This window comes from Opisthorchis viverrini (genome assembly GCF_000715545.1).
Source record: "Opisthorchis viverrini unplaced genomic scaffold opera_v5_8, whole genome shotgun sequence".
In the NCBI taxonomy this organism is placed as follows: Eukaryota; Metazoa; Platyhelminthes; class Trematoda; order Opisthorchiida; family Opisthorchiidae; genus Opisthorchis; species Opisthorchis viverrini.
Genome location: NW_008751664.1, coordinates 4,096,837 through 4,115,194, shown reverse-complemented (window position 1 = coordinate 4,115,194; position 18,358 = coordinate 4,096,837). Strand labels below are relative to the sequence as shown.

Below are 18,358 nucleotides of genomic sequence, written 5' to 3'. Positions count from 1 at the left end.
TGACGAGGGCTCACTGCCATTAGAGACCCAAGCTGAATACCCTTCTTGAAGGTGGGCATCACTCTCGATTCACTCCGGTTCTATGGGATGGTCTTTTTCTTTCAGGCAAATTAAAAAAAGTTAGACATTGACTGATTACTGCACTGCCATCCTTTAGAAGAGCAGGTGGAGGGTCGTCAGGGCTAGGGTCAAGCTGATGATTGACTAGGGAAATATATTCGAAGCCTTATAAATCTGAAAAGGTTCCTATATTTCTGCCGAAGGACTACATTCCGGATGGGAACTAGCAGGTGATCAATTAAATTGTATCTCGGAGGATTGTGACTATCGGTCCAAGGGTTCCCTTTTGCTGGATACAGGAGAGCCATTTTGATCTTTAATGATTTCATTCACCAGAGATTCCACAGGACCTATCGAAAGAATCGACTAGAATTGCTTGTGGACATTTTCAACATTTGTTGCTCCTTCCGTTTTTTCCACCTAAATCCACCAATCTTACTGGTCTGTTTCACCTGTGGTCGGATGATGCCACTAGGTGGGTTGCGTTCCAGACCGAAAGGACTATCTCATCGGACCACTAACGGACTCATGGTTTTAAAACAGAAACAGTGCTTGAAATAAGCCGGCTTGGATGTACCACTGGTAAAGTGGTAAAGTAAAGGCATCGTGAACACCTCGCCTCAGTAATTGTTAACACCCACTATCTAACCAGCAAATAGGCTAAGGAGGAGCATATCCTGATAAATTAGTTTGATTTCGGGATGCAAGGGGCTTTTATCTACCGAAAGTGATGTGCGTATTCCGCGTAGACATGTAAAGCGCATGGAAAAGCAGCAACGAACGAGTGCATTATTGTATTCCACACAGTTTTACCATAAGTAGCTATAGGTAGTGATCGATCCATGCCAGCGGAATTCGATACTGCAGAGGAGCAGCCTCTGGTTGGCAAATGACCACTTTGGGAGTTCCTCTGTTCCGTGTGCTTCGTAACCAATCTAGGGGACATCCAGTTGAGCACCAACAGCGCTTATCCTACCACCCTGCGCATTCATATCCCCGCACCTGAAGCTTCATACACACTGTACAGTTGGGTTGTAGGCAGACAATAAACTGTGGGCAATAGACCCGTCATATTCCAGCTTTTCACAGACGTTAAACGTATCGCACAGAGGCATTGATTATCTAAACCAGTAGAGGCGAATCCGGCAGATAGCTCAACATAACACACCCACCCCGGCATATAAATGTGAAGTGGTGCGCAGGCAGTAGCTGGAAGACAGCAAGGTGAGTCAGTACATCTAAAGAACTTGTGTCCCGGATTCTGGTTTCTGGCAGGCAGCATACATCAAAGCACAGGGAATCCAGCGTATGAGCAAGAAGCATTCACTGTACTGTTTGCCCAGTGAACAAACATTAAGGTAAATTAAACAGACGACTTGGGGGTTGGAAACGTATATCGAGATGTTTAGGATTGTTAACGGAGCTATATATATATATATATCCAAAGACTGTAAGCATGTTTTGCTATATCCGACTCTATTATTGAGAACATCTCATATGTTCAATAATTTAACCGATGTTCACCCTTTGTGCAGTTGTGATCGATAGCACAGTTTGCTAGCGATTGTTAACGAGCTATATATATATATATATCCAAAGACTGTAAGCATGTTTTGCTATATCCGACTCTATTATTGAGAACATCTCATATGTTCAATAATTTAACCGATGTTCACCCTTTGTGCAGTTGTGATCGATAGCACAGTTTGCTAGCGAATGAAGCCCATCCATCTTCCGTGACTGGTCCTCTTCGTACATAGTTGGGTGAAATTACGTGTACACTAGTGAAAGAGAGGTTCAAGGTATTTGGTAGCATCGTTACGTCCATTACGACAAAAATAAGGATCCACTTAGGCATTTTACTTGCACGACAATAAAGATATTCACGTTCACATTACTCCTGACTTACCCGTCCTACCAAAGTCCTGGCCCAACTGTTCTTGTAAGACCACAGCAAAGGGGTAAGCCAATCAGATCATTCGAGCATGGATGTGTTCACATGTGTAGACGTGGTAAGTAGGGAGCGTCCACCGTCTGCTGGTGAGGTAGTGGTGAAACATTCACACTTGTATGTCACATATCTCCGCTTCGAATCCTGGTACTATGCACTGAAACTCGAATCCAGTGTTTCAACCATTTGGTGTGGAGTCATCAGAGTAATTGTGCCGCAGCCGGACGGAAACTGTTAATTCGAGTGATGTGAATGTGTATTCCACGAATGCGGCAACCGCCTCCGACTGCCCACAAAATAGGCTGAAATTCCTACGGCACTTCAGTTCCAACCACACTGTCAGGATCCATGGTTGCTCCGGGCATCTTGTGTTGATCGTGTGGTGAGATTTCCGTCAGAGGATGGGAGAACAAACCCCCGGTGTCACTAAATGGTGTCTGGAAGAAATTGGGGCGTTACATCTGGCCTAAGCACCAGTAACTAAGGGAACACCCCGAAGTCACATAACGCGGACCATTGACCAACCGAGACTAGTGAAAATCCGGACAATTACTGAACACCGGGGGTCGGAATCCGGCCGTGACTCCGCACCCTACTTTCGAAGGAACCGCGGTCGGCCAATAGGTAATTCTGTACTATAAAATAGTCTGGTGTTGACGAAATTCGTTTGAACACGTGATTCATTGATCTCTGTAAAGCTTATTCGCTGTCACAAAGGTATTCACGAATTCATCTATCTTGCACGTGATTTGTCAAGTATGGAAGGAATTTATGATCCAGGGGCACCTATAGCAGGCAACTTGTTTACTTTATCTCGTTTCGTGGCTTCAAATTTGCTTGGAATCAAAGTTGCTCGTTAATATTTGCCTGAGCACTTTTCACTACACCTTCCAGCAAACAGAGAACATCAACTATTCAACCACATGGACGTAAATGATGAGTCTCACGTTCATACAAGGATCGGGACTGATATCAGGCTCATGCTATCTGACGGCATTTCCCATCTGTTGCGTCGAAGAAAGCCCATAGGAAAACCGTATTTTTGATGCTTCCATCGGACTAGACGAATTAAAATAGCTACTGTGACGCGAGTCCGTTGCCCAGTGGTCCGTCATCTTACCTACATAGGCCTCAGAAGACGAATGAATACGAAGGGCGATCGATGACCCTAACGAGGTTCTTCATTGCCTCGCCAGCAACCCTAAAAGCAGAAGTAACGAACTAGAGACGCTTGACGAGGTAGTTTCAGTTGGATGGTATTTAAATCACAACCATGGCGGCTGAACAGACTGTTGCTAACGTGAACGACAAAGACAGCCAAATGATGTTCAGTAACCAAACCCAGTTTCAGCAATAGAGGCTAGTGAAATTAAGGATGCACATCGTTGAAAGCTACGATTGCAGACGTTATTTGCACCGATATCCAAAAGCATCTATTCCAAAGTCGATGCAAACCTGGGTGGAAGCCTTTCAGCTGGGTTTTGTGAGAACATTTCATGTCAGACGCCCCCGATCAATGGAAACTTGATTTTCCTCAAACCTTCCTACGTCTGGTTTCGAATGAATATTCGATACGTCGATCTGATTAAAATTCAACTATCGGTACTGTTTTCCGAAACTGTTGTTGAAAAGAGGTTGGACTGTGTTCTGATCGTTTGGGAATTCCCAGTGAGGGTACGAATCCCGAACACGATGATTCCGTTTGTTGAGTACGAGAAATCTCAGTGGTTCAGACCCAACCTCCGCATCTCAACTGGTCTTGTCTAAGCCCAGATAAATGGTAGTATCTCAGTCCTTCTAGTTCCTCCGGGTGGCATAGCAATTAGGCACCGAAAGGGTGCTACAACCGGACGGTTATTATTTCATTATTACACTGAAGCACGAGGTCATCTGATCACGAGATACTGTGGATGAAAGGGTGCTCAACCGGACGGTTATTATTTCATTATTACACTGAAGCACGAGGTCATCTGATCACGAGATACTGTGGATGTAAAAGCTAGCCCAATGATCGAGTTAAATGCACATCCGTGTGATACCATACAACTCTAACCGGCACATGCAGACATACACGGTTGATACGATGAGCTTCTGTTGTGGCGTCGTCAACCAACCCACTATAGACTAAAAAAGCAGACGACTTCATACGAGATTAAAAAAGATTTTGCACACGGACAAAATTTGAAACTATTTTGTCGGCCGAACCGTTTCAAGCCAATTCGTACGGAAAAACAGAGGCGATTGGGTCAAAGCAGAATGGCGCGAGATGGCTCAGTGGTTAGAGTGGTTACTGACCGGAAGGTCCGTGGTTCGAACCCAACCTCCGTCTCTTGACTTACCCTGTCTAGGCTCGAGCAACCTGGCAGTATCCCAGCCCTCGTGCTTCCTTCGGGTTGCATGGCAGTTAGGCATCGAAAGGATGCTACAGCTGAACGATTATTATTATTATTCGTGGGCAGAATTACATGTCCCGATACTGAAAGAATAACTGGCTTTTCGGAGGCACGAAAGTGAATGAAGCACTTTAAAACAGTTTCGAAATTCATGGCTCAAGAGAAGATTTGGCGTCTGACTGAGCCTTCCAGACTCTTGAACATTTTGTGACCGGGTTCAGTTCGAAAAGTCACCCAAGAGATTCGAAACGACATGCATGTACAGTCAGAAAATCAGAAAAACAACGGGTGAGAACTCCAAAAAAAGTAAAAATTCGGTGAAATACGGTAAGTAAGCAGTGCTACTCGACATGTCACTCGACAAACTCATGTCCTGATCGATGAAATACTCGTCCCTAGATGCACAGTCGGATAAAATCAGATAGAAAAAAGGTAGTAAGAATAAACTGAAGCGAAAATGAACGGCATAAAATGAAATGGATCATCACGGGGAACGGGCGGAAAATTATCACTGATTTTGCAGGTACGTAGATCATCTGTAAGGCAGCACACACAAACACACGAACAGGCTGAATGAACGCACCAGGCTATCGCTAGCAGCAATCACTACGCACATGGTTCCAGCAAAATGATGGAGATGGGCAAGATGTTGGGTCCTGCAAGGATACAGCTGAATGAAGCACCAGGCTATCGCTAGCAGCAATCACTACGCACATGGTTCCAGCAAAATGATGGAGATGGGCAAGATGTTGGGTCCTGCAAGGATACAGAAGGAACGAAGACGGGACGTTCGGGAAGGATAGGTGAATAAGAAGATACATTTTCACGTGCGACAGTGGAGGCAGGTACAGGAGGATAAATAACGGACGAGGGAGGCAAATGAATATTCGCCTGGTTCAGTAGGTCACGCAGCTTCTTATTCTCCTCAACCAACAACGTCATCTGGAGTCTGCAGTAGAAACAGAAATAAAAAAAACATCTATAGGTCCATTGAAAAGCAACACAAATTCCCTTGCTTCCCTACAGTGCGCATCGTCCACATAATCTGATCCAAGCAAATAGGAGATTGTAGCGTGGATCGAATGAGCTGGATCGGGAGATTAAGATTAGCGGTCGATCAACCAAAATCAGAAGGGCGCTCCCCAAAATGATAGGATAAGTCACTCAAAGTTTGAGCGACTTTTACTTCTCTGTCCACAGCCTACACATCGCCAAAAAACAATAAAGGACGCCAAGAATCCCACGTAGACCTATCACTGAAATTCGTACAAAAGTGCCTGACAAGCTGCTTCACTGAGAGTGTCACTTTGACTAGTGACCAAACGTTTGCGACAGAATTATCAAGTTCGGAGAACAATTCGACCACCGACTGAAGCTCTCTTCTCGATAGAGAGCAGTGATTTCCTCTCCCTATTTCGTAACGCTTAAACTAAGGCGGCTAAAGTGGTAAACCGCCGTATTTTGATAGAAGCTTTGAGGACAGATCACTGTATGAACAATAAACATGCTTCCAAAAGATCCTCACCGTCTAAAGCCGTTGCTAGCTTGCAGTCATACCAGGACTTGCTTTCGTGACCAACCATTTGTCCTTAAGACAGAGCTTAATATTTGAATATCGCTTTAAATTGACTTTCCGGAGTCGGAACAAAGGTGATTCGAGAAGACACGTGTTTGTGGCGCGTTAGAGAAGCATAAGCTTATAGGCAGGGCAAAACGTGGCGAAAAAAAACGTCCAAAATTTGCATAAAAGATATCTTTGACACATAACCGCATGATCCGGTAAGTATGCACCGATTAGGGTTGAAACAAACTTAATGGCGTATTGATATACACCACTGCAATTCTTACACATAAGTGACAGTTTGCTTATCTTGACTCTTTCCTAAGCGCGTCATCTACTGATATAAACCCATAATGCTCTGAATTCAAGGGCCAGTGGAACACAGATCCGAAAATGGAAGTAATCACTGTGAGAAAGACAAACTATCTTTACTGCATATACATCAGATTATTCAGTGCCTTGGTAAAAAGGTAGGTGGACGGACTCATTCATTGAAATAGCAACTGTACTGGAATGATTAGTGCACGAAATACCGACTGCTAACCAGCTGGCGTTCTGGATGGTAAATTGATTCGTTCATTGTCTTCCGAATGAGAATTGTTTTAACATATCTCTAGTTTATGGCGGTATTCTTAATCATCTGAGCTGGACAGTCATACCTATATGTTAATAAGATTAATTACAAATACTACGATGAATCTAGGAATTGCCGTTCCTGAGTGTGTGACCAAAGCGGGAGAATCTGTCTGTTTATCACCAGAGGAATGGTGCTGTTATCCAAACGCGCTCAATTGTCACTTGACGTCTTAGTGTATACAGATACCGCCGTGGCTAATGTTAGCTTGTTTGATCGGGATGAACGCCAGTAATACCTCTGTGGTTTCACATTGTTCCGTTATGGCGGAACCAATAGTTGACCGAACTCGTGCTGCGTCGACAACACGTTACCCGCTCTGGCTGATCGGTTCCGACTTGCGCCTTGGTAAAAATTCCTAAAATTCCAAGTCTTCCTTACGAAAAGATTAAACTGAATTCCCCAATCACCTTGAGGACTAACTACTTTGCTAGTGTATGTGATGTATGAATCTGTACACTCTCTGATCAACCAGTATCAGCATTTGCAAGCAACAATGGTAAACTAAATCGTGCCCTTTGAGGATAGAGGTTATATATTCTCTAGAGTAGCGGCCTGTGTCTGCACCACACTGTTTTTAGAGTTTTTTCAAAGAGCTTGCTGTTTACGTATTGTCAATAAAATGAGGAGCGATGTTGTCGTACACTGTGCACTAAAGGTCGGTGGGCTCTAAAGGTTGAGAATCCATGGCCTGCATGAAGATCCAGAAGCTACACTTTAGTGAAACGCATGTCAATCGGCTGACATTCGCATTTGCAGAATCCATGCCCGCCATGAGATCCAGAAGCTACACTTTAGTGAAACGCATGTCAATCGGCTGACATTCGCATTTGCTGCGCTTCTCATTTCAAGTTCGAATTTTTGTTGACATTTATATTAGTGCGTATTTACAGTCCATTAGGCCATCCAAATGAACGGTTGTCTGGCCACTGAATCAATAGTGACTCTGAATGCTAGTACACCATCTTTAGTACAGTAAATACCCTTTGGAGGGCTCTATATTCGAAGGACTACTTTGCCGGAAGTCATGTGAGACCCTAAACATGAATCTTGAGTTCTGCTCTTTGCCAAGAGAGGTGACTGCTCCTCGGTGACACCAAGGATGATCTCTGTTGGGATATCAATGTCAAGCCAAATCTGATGAAAGAATGTGGTGGTATTGGCTGGGGTGGTATTTCTTGGAGAGACCGCTAAAATTGGAACTTCAAAATGTCTATGTTCGCCAACAAGTCCTGGTAAACGACAGAACCCTATAATGTCAACAAATATAATCAGCTGTATTTAAACTTCGGTTTGGTGGGAGAAAAACCCGGAACTAAACTGAATCTCTCGTTTATGACCCTTTGGATCGGGATTCGGTTCGATTCAGCTGGCATCTGGCCCAGGTAGTCCGCACATTGCACTCTTCAAAGAATGTGATGTGGTCTTGGTGAACTTCAGGAGAACTGGAACGCAAACAGAATGTAAGTAGGTTGGAGCTCCTTGACCATCATCCCAGTATTCAAAGGGGATGCAAGAACGTCATGTAGAAACCATCTTGGCATCAGCCTGGTGGCTATGCCAGCCATGATGCTGTCTGACATTATTATGCGCAGGTTGGTCGATTATCGGGAGAGGTAGATTTGTGGGAATCAAGTTGGGTTTCATCCTGGCTGAGAATGCATCGACCATACCTTTACCTTCGGACGAATTTCCGAGCAGCGCCACTGTTTCAAACCTACAAGATTGGTCATTTTTCCTGACCCGAAGGCTGCTTTCGGCTTAATCGATCGTTAGAAACTCTGACGGAGTCTGGTGATGAGTGTCCCTTCCAAATTTATATCCCTTATGAGGCACTGTATGCGGACTCTTGTGGGCACGTACGACCACACAACAAGCATACACCTGATTAACATAAGACTGCCTTCGCTCACCTATTCCTCTTGACTCTGTTATTGATGTGTTGCCTGGAATTCCTCTGCCTACCCATGAAACGTCGGAGATCGGCTTACAGGCTCTGAGTACCCGGACGACATTGCTTTCATAGGTTCGAATAGTTCAAAGATGCAAACCAATTTAAATAAACCAAGTATTTCTGCCGCACGGTTTGGTATACGTCCTATACCTGCAGAGTGTAAAGGCTGCTGCAAAGCTAGATAGGATCCAGCCCAAACCTCATGCTTGCAGACCAGCCAATCGACGTCGTAGATAAACCTATTTACCTTGGCACTTGTGTCAGTTCCGGTGAAGACGAAGTAAGTTCTTGATTCGGGAAAGCTAGGGCACGGCTTGCCGATCTCCGGCAACTCTCTGGCACCGATGTAGCATCAGTTTGTCTATCAAGGACAGAGAATGTATCGCCGAAGTGCGACCCCTATTGCTTTGTGGCCTCCAGGCTCAGACGATGTACTTGACCACGGGTGTCTCTAAAGCATTGGCAAAGGTTGAGAATCCATGGCCTGCATGAAGATCCAGAAGCTACACTTTAGTGAAACGCATGTCAATCGGCTGACATTCGCATTTGCTGCGCTTCTCATTTCAAGTTCGAATTTTTGTTGACATTTATATTAGTGCGTATTTACAGTCCATTAGGCCATCCAAATGAACGGTTGTCTGGCCACTGAATCAATAGTGACTCTGAATGCTAGTACACCATCTTTAGTACAGTAAATACCCTTTGGAGGGCTCTATATTCGAAGGACTACTTTGCCGGAAGTCATGTGAGACCCTAAACATGAATCTTGAGTTCTGCTCTTTGCCAAGAGAGGTGACTGCTCCTCGGTGACACCAAGGATGATCTCTGTTGGGATATCAATGTCAAGCCAAATCTGATGAAAGAAGAATGTGGTAGTATTGGCTGGGGTGGAATTTCTTGGAGAGACCGCTAAAATTGGAACTTCAAAATGTCTATGTTCGCCAACAAGTCCTGGTAAACGACAGAACCCTATAATATCAACAAATATAATCAGTTGTATTTAAACTTCGCTTTGGTGGGGGAAAAACCCGGAACTAAACTGAATCTCTCGTTTATGACCCTTTGGATCGGGATTCGGTTCGATTCAGCTGGCATCTGGCCCAGGTAGTCCGCACATTGCACTCTTCAAAGAATGTGATGTGGTCTTGGTGAACTTCAGGAGAACTGGAACGCAAACAGAATGTAAGTAGGTTGGAGCTCCTTGACCATCATCCCAGTATTCAAAGGGGATGCAAGAACGTCATGTAGAAACCATCTTGGCATCAGCCTGGTGGCTATGCCAGCCATGATGCTGTCTGACATTATTATGCGCAGGTTGGTCGATTATCGGGAGAGATAGATTTGTGGGAATCAAGTTGGGTTTCATCCTGGCTGAGAATGCATCGACCATACCTTTACCTTCGGACGAATTTCCGAGCAGCGCCACTGTTTCAAACCTACAAGATTGGTCATTTTTCCTGACCCGAAGGCTGCTTTCGGCTTAATCGATCGTTAGAAACTCTGACGGAGTCTGGTGATGAGTGTCCCTTCCAAATTTATATCCCTTATGAGGCACTGTATGCGGACTCTTGTGGGCACGTACGACCACACAACAAGCATACACCTGATTAACATAAGACTGCCTTCGCTCACTATTCCTCTTTGACTCTGTTATTGATGTGTTGCCTGGAATTCCTCTGCCTACCCATGAAACGTCGGAGATCGGCTTACAGGCTCTGAGTACGCGGACGACATTGCTTTCATAGGTTCGAATAGTTCAAAGATGCAAACCAATTTAAATAAACCAAGTATTTCTGCCGCACGGTTTGGTATACGTCCTATACCTGCAGAGTGTAAAGGCTGCTGCAAAGCTAGATAGGATCCAGCCCAAACCTCATGCTTGCAGACCAGCCAATCGACGTCGTAGATAAACCTATTTACCTTGGCACTTGTGTCAGTTCCGGTGAAGACGAAGTAAGTTCTTGATTCGGGAAAGCTAGGGCACAGCTTGCCGATCTCTGGCACCGACGTAGCATCAGTTTGTCTATCAAGGACAGAGAATGTATCGCCGAAGTGCGACCCCTATTGCTTTGTGGATCAGAAACGTCGCCTCCAGGCTCAGACGATGTAATTGACCACGGGTGTCTGTCAAGAGAATGTATCGCCGAAGTGCGACCCCTATTGCTTTGTGGCCTCCAGGCTCAGACGATGTACTTGACCACGGGTGTCTCTAAAGCATTGGCGGTGGGAACAGCGAATTAGAAATGCTAAAGTACGCCAGACGTTTTAGGAGGAAGGAACTCTCCCACGATGGATGAGTTACTCATGCTTCACAGGCTACACTGGTTAGGATATGTACTCCTCATTCCAGAGGACTGTCTGCCGCGGAGAACACTTTTCGTCCAGTCCTGTGCTGAATGGAAGCGACCGACGTGAACAGTCTACGACCTAACAACGAAGTATGAAAACACTATCCAGTAAACAGAGTCAGGTTGATAACTGCCACCCGCCTTACCAATGGTTAATAACACTGGTGGAAGGCTCAATCACGCAGTCATGGAGTAGTAGTTGGCTTCCTATATCAATTATACAGGCAGTCATTGGAAATCGGGGCGTTTGGTTACACAAACATCACCACTACAGCTGAACGAATCATTCCACACAATGAAATCTGTCGGATAATGTGACGTGCAAAGGTCAGAATGGTTCACACAGGCATGCTACATTGCTGTTGGATGGGGAAAGACAAACATTAATTTTGTTAATCTGAAGTTTCACACCGGAGAGAAAATACCTCTCCTAAATTCTAATTGTGTTGCAGGTCACCATCATTTCCCGACCTATCAAGACGAAACGAGCTTTATTCGAAAGACAGCGTAAGCTCGACAGAACATGCTGAATACTTCGTTGTTTACGCTCGCGTCAAATTCTGAAAAAGTCCGCAAAGGTTTAGTTTGTTCTCAAGATCCTCACTAGAATAAAAACGTCGTCGTAAAGACCCACAAAACGTGGTGAAAGTGCAGTAGTTTTATCGACCGCTTTGTGATAGTTCAGAAGTCCATACTAACTGATGCACAAATTGGTAGGATGTTTCCACTCAGGTATGCAATAGGTGAAGGGTCGTAAGGACGAGGCAGACTAAAAAGTCGCTCAACTTTCGCTGCATGATACATGCAGGTGTATCGATGAAAGTACTACTGATGCGTCCCGGTTTTGGAGCCTGACGATTTTGCATGCGTCGGACAGTATGCTGCTAAGATTCTTCAACAGCCGCGGTACGCTTATCTAGTTAGATTCCTTGCTTGGTGATAGCGAAAGGCTTTGGAAAGAATGCCCGTGGTAAACCATAGTTTACTTGCCATTCCTGCTGACACGTGATGTGCTCAATCGACTGATGTTCCCGCACCGTCGGTCAACAAACCGTTCAGTCCAGTCCATTAAAAAACCGGAATGGTTGTTGATCTGGTGCCTGTTGACCTGTTCGCCGATCTTGGCAGTCGGCCTGCGAACATCTTGTCACCACACGAGGAGGCGTTGCCAGTGCGCGAGCAGGTGAGCGACCAACCGGTAAATTCACCTGAGTTACCACGGTATTGACGCTACCAGAATTAAGCTACGTTGAGCTTAGGGGCTTTGGGTCTGGAAACGGCGCTAGTAAAAGTCAGAGCCCATCAGTGCCATCGCTCAGATGGATTGGATAGGTGTAAAGCGTGATAATAGCAGGGCCTATGTAGGATCGATGCCAGATGTGCTCGTCATAATCGGGTTGCAAGGGAACTCGGAAAACCCCTCCGTCGACTGGGATACACCGTCTTTGAGGAATTGAGAGCACCTACTTCGACGTCCTTCATCAAACCTGACATAATCGCCGTTCGAGATCGCCGTGCAACTGTACTAGACGTCAGCATAGTCTCGGATGGGCGTGGAGTGATAGTGTGGAATGAGAAGAAGCAGAAGTATGGTGCTGATGAATATTCCCCGGCCATAATCCCAGCCCTACATGCAATCGGTTGTGATGTTGACTTTTTGGTTCACCAACCGATGATCACTTCTTATCAAGGGATCTGCTCTCCTCAATCCGCTAAGGCCGTTATTGGACTGTGTTTGCTTGCCGTTGTGGGCTCTCTGCGTACTTATGACACTTCTATGCATGGCACATGGCGCTGAATGTATATTCTTGCCACTTAATCTCACACCAGACCCAGTATGACGGACACTTTGTGCCTGATGTGCGAGTCTTGACTGTGCTAGCGCCTACCGCGCCTTGAAGACCATTTACCATTGTTTGTCCTTTCTTCGTTTGTTGGTCATTAGACGCGTGTTTCTATACCAAAATCTTTACATACTTTGGAATTCATCTCATCAGACTGGAACTGTTCTTGGCATGATTTCGAATGAGACGTCTCTCTTTTTTCCCATATTCTCCTGTTACTCTGTCGCATTCATCGCTTGCATTGACTTTTTATGCTTGTGACCATGCTCTTCAAGAATAAATGATAGTGATATAGTATGGAAGCATGAAGGACGCTACCACATTAGCCTCTGTCGACCTTAAGGGCGTAGGCCTGTCTTGTTTACGCCGCCACATAACAAAGGATCAGTTAATACGTCTGTCTCAGTTGATAATAAAGAACGCATTTTCGTTGGTGGACATGGGTACAGCCGCTGTGACAAATGCACATCACACCATTTTCAGTGACCAGTTATCGAATGAAGTTTCTCGGTGTCAATCTTGTCGTTGTAATGCGGATAGTCTGTTTTCAGGAAAAGTCAACGGATAGAGAACGGTCAACACTTCGAGTTGTAATGATACAAACGCTTGAAATTCGAGATTCGAGAAAAACTGGTTTCGTCTTGTCACTAGAAGAGCCCAATACACGCCACGCTACCTAATAGTTGGAAAACAGTCACATATGTAGAGTTCTTCACAGTTCGGTTGTAGCAAAATATGAACCATGCAAGCGGTTGACCCGCAACTGGGATAAGCCTATGTTAGACAGAACTTGATCGGTTGTGGCGGTAGGATAACGTGAAGGGAAGGCTATATAGGGGGCTTTGTGACTGAGATGCAAGGCAAATGGTAGTAAATTCCTATCGTCGCGTGGTATTTCGAGTATAAGATTTAAAAACTTACGGGATAAAACATAGTGGTTTTACGGCTTATAAGGTTTCAGGTTGGAATGCAGGAATACCGGGTATTGACTGTTTTCCTTTCAAATGCTATGAAAAATAAAACTCGAAATGTTATAGGACTAAAAGAGGTAAGGCGACTTCCTGTATAGAACCAACAGTCAATTTGGGGGGGGGGCGCAGAGACACGAACCGAAGTCTACCTCTTACAAGGACAGAGCTACCCATTTTCACACATTGGTTCACAGGTGCCTAGACAGCCCAAAGGAAAAATTGAGGGGCACAACCCTGCTTGAACACGCGAACTTGTTATAATCAACGTACGGTGCTTATTTTAAACAACGCCGTCACCCTGACGACATCATAATGAAGAACACTCACGAGATATACACTCGATTCTGTTCAGTGCAATCAGCCAACTTACGAACTGTGCAGCACTAAGAAACGGTTCTGATTGTCAGTTTTTATCAACTGATAGTAGAGTATAGCTACTTGTCTAAGGCGGTAGTTGCAGCAATTTATCATGCATAATACGGATTTTAATGTTCCACTAAAACAGTGAAAAAAACTACGATGCGGGAGAACCACTGACTACGTGAGTGACTCGCGCTTATCATTGCCTCTAACCCCCGAGGTTCCCGACCAAGTGGCACAATTCCTGAGGTGAAAAATTTATTAGGGGAAGCGGTTGACCCTTAATAGTTCTCAGCAGAAGGGGACTGCGTGAATCAATGCAGACGTTCAGGCCACTGGGAAATTTTATCGTTGCACCTGGCGATCTCACTAATGGGTTGCTTTTGGGGGAAATGGTATCATTCATCGGCAGTTTGCGGAAATTTGTGGCGAGTCAGTTGAATCACAGATGAGGTTATTATATGTTGGTACCGTATAAGGTTAGTGAAAACTACACAACAAATGATTTATAGTTGGCGACTGTGGGTCGATAAAAAAACCGAAAGCGAAAACCAAAATTACGAAACTAGAATTTCACCTCAACTGTTCATTTTCACGTTCCAGGGCCGTTGCTTTCATATGGACCTGATTCTCCAACATTCGTCTGGCGTCGCGTGAGCGTTTGGCTGATGCGTTGTTTTTCATCCGACGACTCCAATACTTCTCATTTCTCTGGTCCACCGGAACACTTGACTGTCGTGACAACAAAGCAAAAAGGCAAGACCAAGATGAGAATAGAAAAACTAGGTATAAGGGCCGGGAAACGGCCACTGGAAACATAACTAATGTGACAAAACCCCCGAGGAAATTTCTAAGGTCAAATTTAACCCTTATCGCGTTTCCATCTGACAGGCACTTTCGCTCATTGTTTGTTCATTCTTCCAAATATATCTGTTAATATCTTCAATAAAAAGGGCCTTATCGTTCAGGCTTGGCACCCTTTCAGTGAGCAATCGTAATACAACTCAAAGGACACACATAGGCTACAATATCGTTAGATCAAATCAACCTGTATAAGAGCAGTTGAAAAGCCCAGAGTGTGTTCGGTCGATGAACCCTCTATTGGCCGCTCACCTCATACCCATTAAGCTATCTCAAGCCTTTAGTGAGTTCAGATTTAGTAATCCAGTGTGGTGGGGGGACAACGCGCCCTCGCATGACTGAACCTTCTACGTTAACATCTTAAAAGTGAACATAGTAGACATTCAAAACAGATCTTGGTGCTGAAAGGTGAAACACACCTGTGGATTCCAGATAGTTATGAGTGTCGCTCAAGCAAATTAACCCAGCAACAGCTTCTCACCGACGATGACTTGGATTAACTGAGGGAAGTAGTGAAACGACAGTGAGGCAGTTCGATAGGCTGTTCAACTACAAAATGGACGTCTAGTTTGAATGACCGAACTCAACCTTGAGTTTACAAAACAGTAAACCATGCTGCCCATAAACGACAGATCCAGTTGAGTGCACGTTGACAACACAGTAATTTGCAAATGGATGTATTTCACCATTTGCATATAATTTGATGATAAAGTAGAAGAGAGATATCATACCAAATGAATCAGGACGCGAACACTGTAGAGCACATTCATTTGAAGGGAATCATAAACAAGGGATTAAGTAAATTCCACCGTTAACACCATTTGCAAATGAGTGTATTTAGCCAACTGCGTATGGTTTGCTGTTGAAGTAGAACATGAGGTCGACGGCAACCCAGGAACTTCGCCTACCTGGAGAGCTCCAAGGGAGAGACCGTTGGAACTGCTGAAAAGTTTTTAGCAGCCTTATGGGCAGTGTGTTCTCTCAAAAAGGGGAAACTCCCCAGGGTATGCTTCTTCAAAACCGTTGGTATCCACTTTAGATACCGAGATCGGAATTGCGCAAGTGGGAAGCCTTGAGGCGCGTCCAGTTGTTAGTGATGTAGTTTATCCAAAAAGACCATTTTTTGATAAAGATCATGTCGGTCAGATCTGGTGAGGATTAATTTAGGATATATATATATAGATATATATATATATATATCCTCTGAGGGATCACAGCTTAACCCATAACAAAGACCCTAGGAAATAGACTACCTTCCTAATTCACGAACATTCTTTCCCAACGCTTCAGGATCAAGTACATACATCAGCAAAACGCACGCGACAGTCAACTTATTCCCAAAAGGGTCGTTTGAAAGCATGTGGTTATAACCGTCCATTTTCCCCGGAAGCAATGCAATGGGACCGAACAGGGTACCTACAAGGGAGACCGCCACTCCCGCAAGGGCCCTAGTGGACCGACAGGCGGCCATGATTGGAGACTGGTCTTGTAAACGGGGGGTGGTGATGACGATAGATGAACTAAACATTGGACTTTCTATCGCTCAGTGCAACATTGACTGGATAACAACCCCTGACACTGATTCATCCAGAAAATAGTATGTGTTCTTATCAGATGAAAACTGTATTGATTTATTGTCTTATGGATTTTGGCTTTCAGGATTCTGCATTGAATCACAACTATCGGTGCAGCTGAACCTCATTAAAAGGAACAGTTGATTTGGTCCATGTTTTCAGAGGTTAAGTATTTCCTAGAAGTGACGAGATCAATTTACCATGTTTCTCAAAAGTTTACTACTGTATCTGTGTACAAGCTTCCTTTAAGGGAGTTAAACATGAAATATGGTGGCGATTTTTGTCAACGATAAGATTAGTCTTGACGAAGAGTTAGCCTTTGGCTTGGACAGCTCAGCTTGAGCAGATTCAGGGTTGATCTGCATTATTATCATCAAAACTTCAAGCCTCTGCAGTCAACCTTACTTGTATGTTTGGTAGGAATAGTCTTAACCAGGTCTACTTGGATCGCTCCTCATCAGTGATCTTTGTTCCAGGGTTGTACACATTTCTTTTCACCATGTATGTTTACGGTGTGAACCAGTTTTGTGGGTTTCCACAAATGCACTGACTCCAGTAAACTTGGTGTACCCATATCATGGACCAACAAGACCCCAGTAACCATGCACTCAAGCAGTCATGTTATATGACCTGAATCCCTTGGGTGGACTCGGTGGACGGTGACCACAAAATTATGCACGATTTCAGGCCAGTCTTAGCATAAAACTCGTCGGTGCTCCCATAGTATTTAATACCGGTGGATGATTCTCCTTCGTTATGGAAGTAAAACTGTGGGCATCACGAGGAGATTGAATCCAGCTGTATCACGCACCAATCTGGTGAACCGAAAGCTCACATCTGTCAACTACACACTGATACCAAAGCAGATGCATTCATCTCGCTTATTCACACTACAGCCTCACTTGTGTCAGAAACGCCCCTCCTCTTTAACACGCATCTTCTCAAAATGAGAACTCGCTGAGTGGTGATCTGCCGCAGCTGCTGACTGAAGCCACAAAATGGGTAATACGACAGTGACAAGTAAACTTGAAGAAAATGATCAATAACACTGCTATCACCATCATAGCACACACTGTCATATGGTCTGATGATGAAGGAGACTTAATTTGCGTAACAGATGTAGAAGAAGTGACAGTACCCACAAAGGAAGAAATCAAAAACTTTTGATGGCCTAAAGATAAAAGGAGGAAATGATTGTTAGCGAATGACAGGAGGCACAGTATACGTGATAATCCACTAAAATAAAGAAAGCATGACTTCTCCACACAAGCACTTTACTCCATATTGTTGTAAGCCTAGTTCTCATTAAAAAAAACTATTCTGGTTCAAGTTTGACAGTTGAGCTGGTGGTCGAGGCTTGAGGTTCCAATAAAATTAAGATATCGTGTAAAACGTGGACCAAATATAAAATTCTGTTGTGACTATACTCCAGATTTGTGGAAAAACTAACGATTCAGATCCTGGTGACTCGATCCAGTGAACCAGTCCAGGTAGGTTAGAATCAGCAGTGAGCTGTTCGCGGATTCAGATGGGGCTCATAGGAAACGGGTTGCAGTTATTGGCGATAAATCCGGTTTCGGCGGGTGGTACCGGATTAGCAAAAGAGTGAAGATGGTTTTCAGAGAGGCAAACAAACATACAAACTTGTAGTGAGCCACAAAGCTCAACGATAAATAAGTGTTTCGGCGGGCCGGATTAGCAAAAGAGTGAAGATGGTTTTCAGAGAGGCAAACAAACATACAAACTTGTAGTGAGCCACAAAGCTCAACGCAACGAAAGTGGTACTTGGAAATTCTGGAAAAGGCGCACCCAAAAGAAAGCAAACTGAGTTCGCAGGATATATATAT

At 44.4% G+C, this 18,358-nt stretch overlaps 1 protein-coding gene across 1 annotated transcript in view; it reads right to left on the bottom strand.

Annotated features, from left to right (window-relative positions):
- Positions 1–4,444: 4,444 nt before the first annotated feature.
- Positions 4,445–18,358, bottom strand: part of T265_12649 (hypothetical protein) — a gene marked incomplete at both ends in the record, with an annotated part of 33,765 nt that continues 19,851 nt past the window's right edge. Inside the window, 2 exons of the mRNA XM_009164731.1 lie at positions 4,445–5,353; positions 14,654–14,808. Of these exons, the coding sequence (XP_009162995.1) occupies positions 5,098–5,353; positions 14,654–14,808 (411 nt within the window). The remainder of the gene's footprint in view (positions 5,354–14,653; positions 14,809–18,358) is intronic.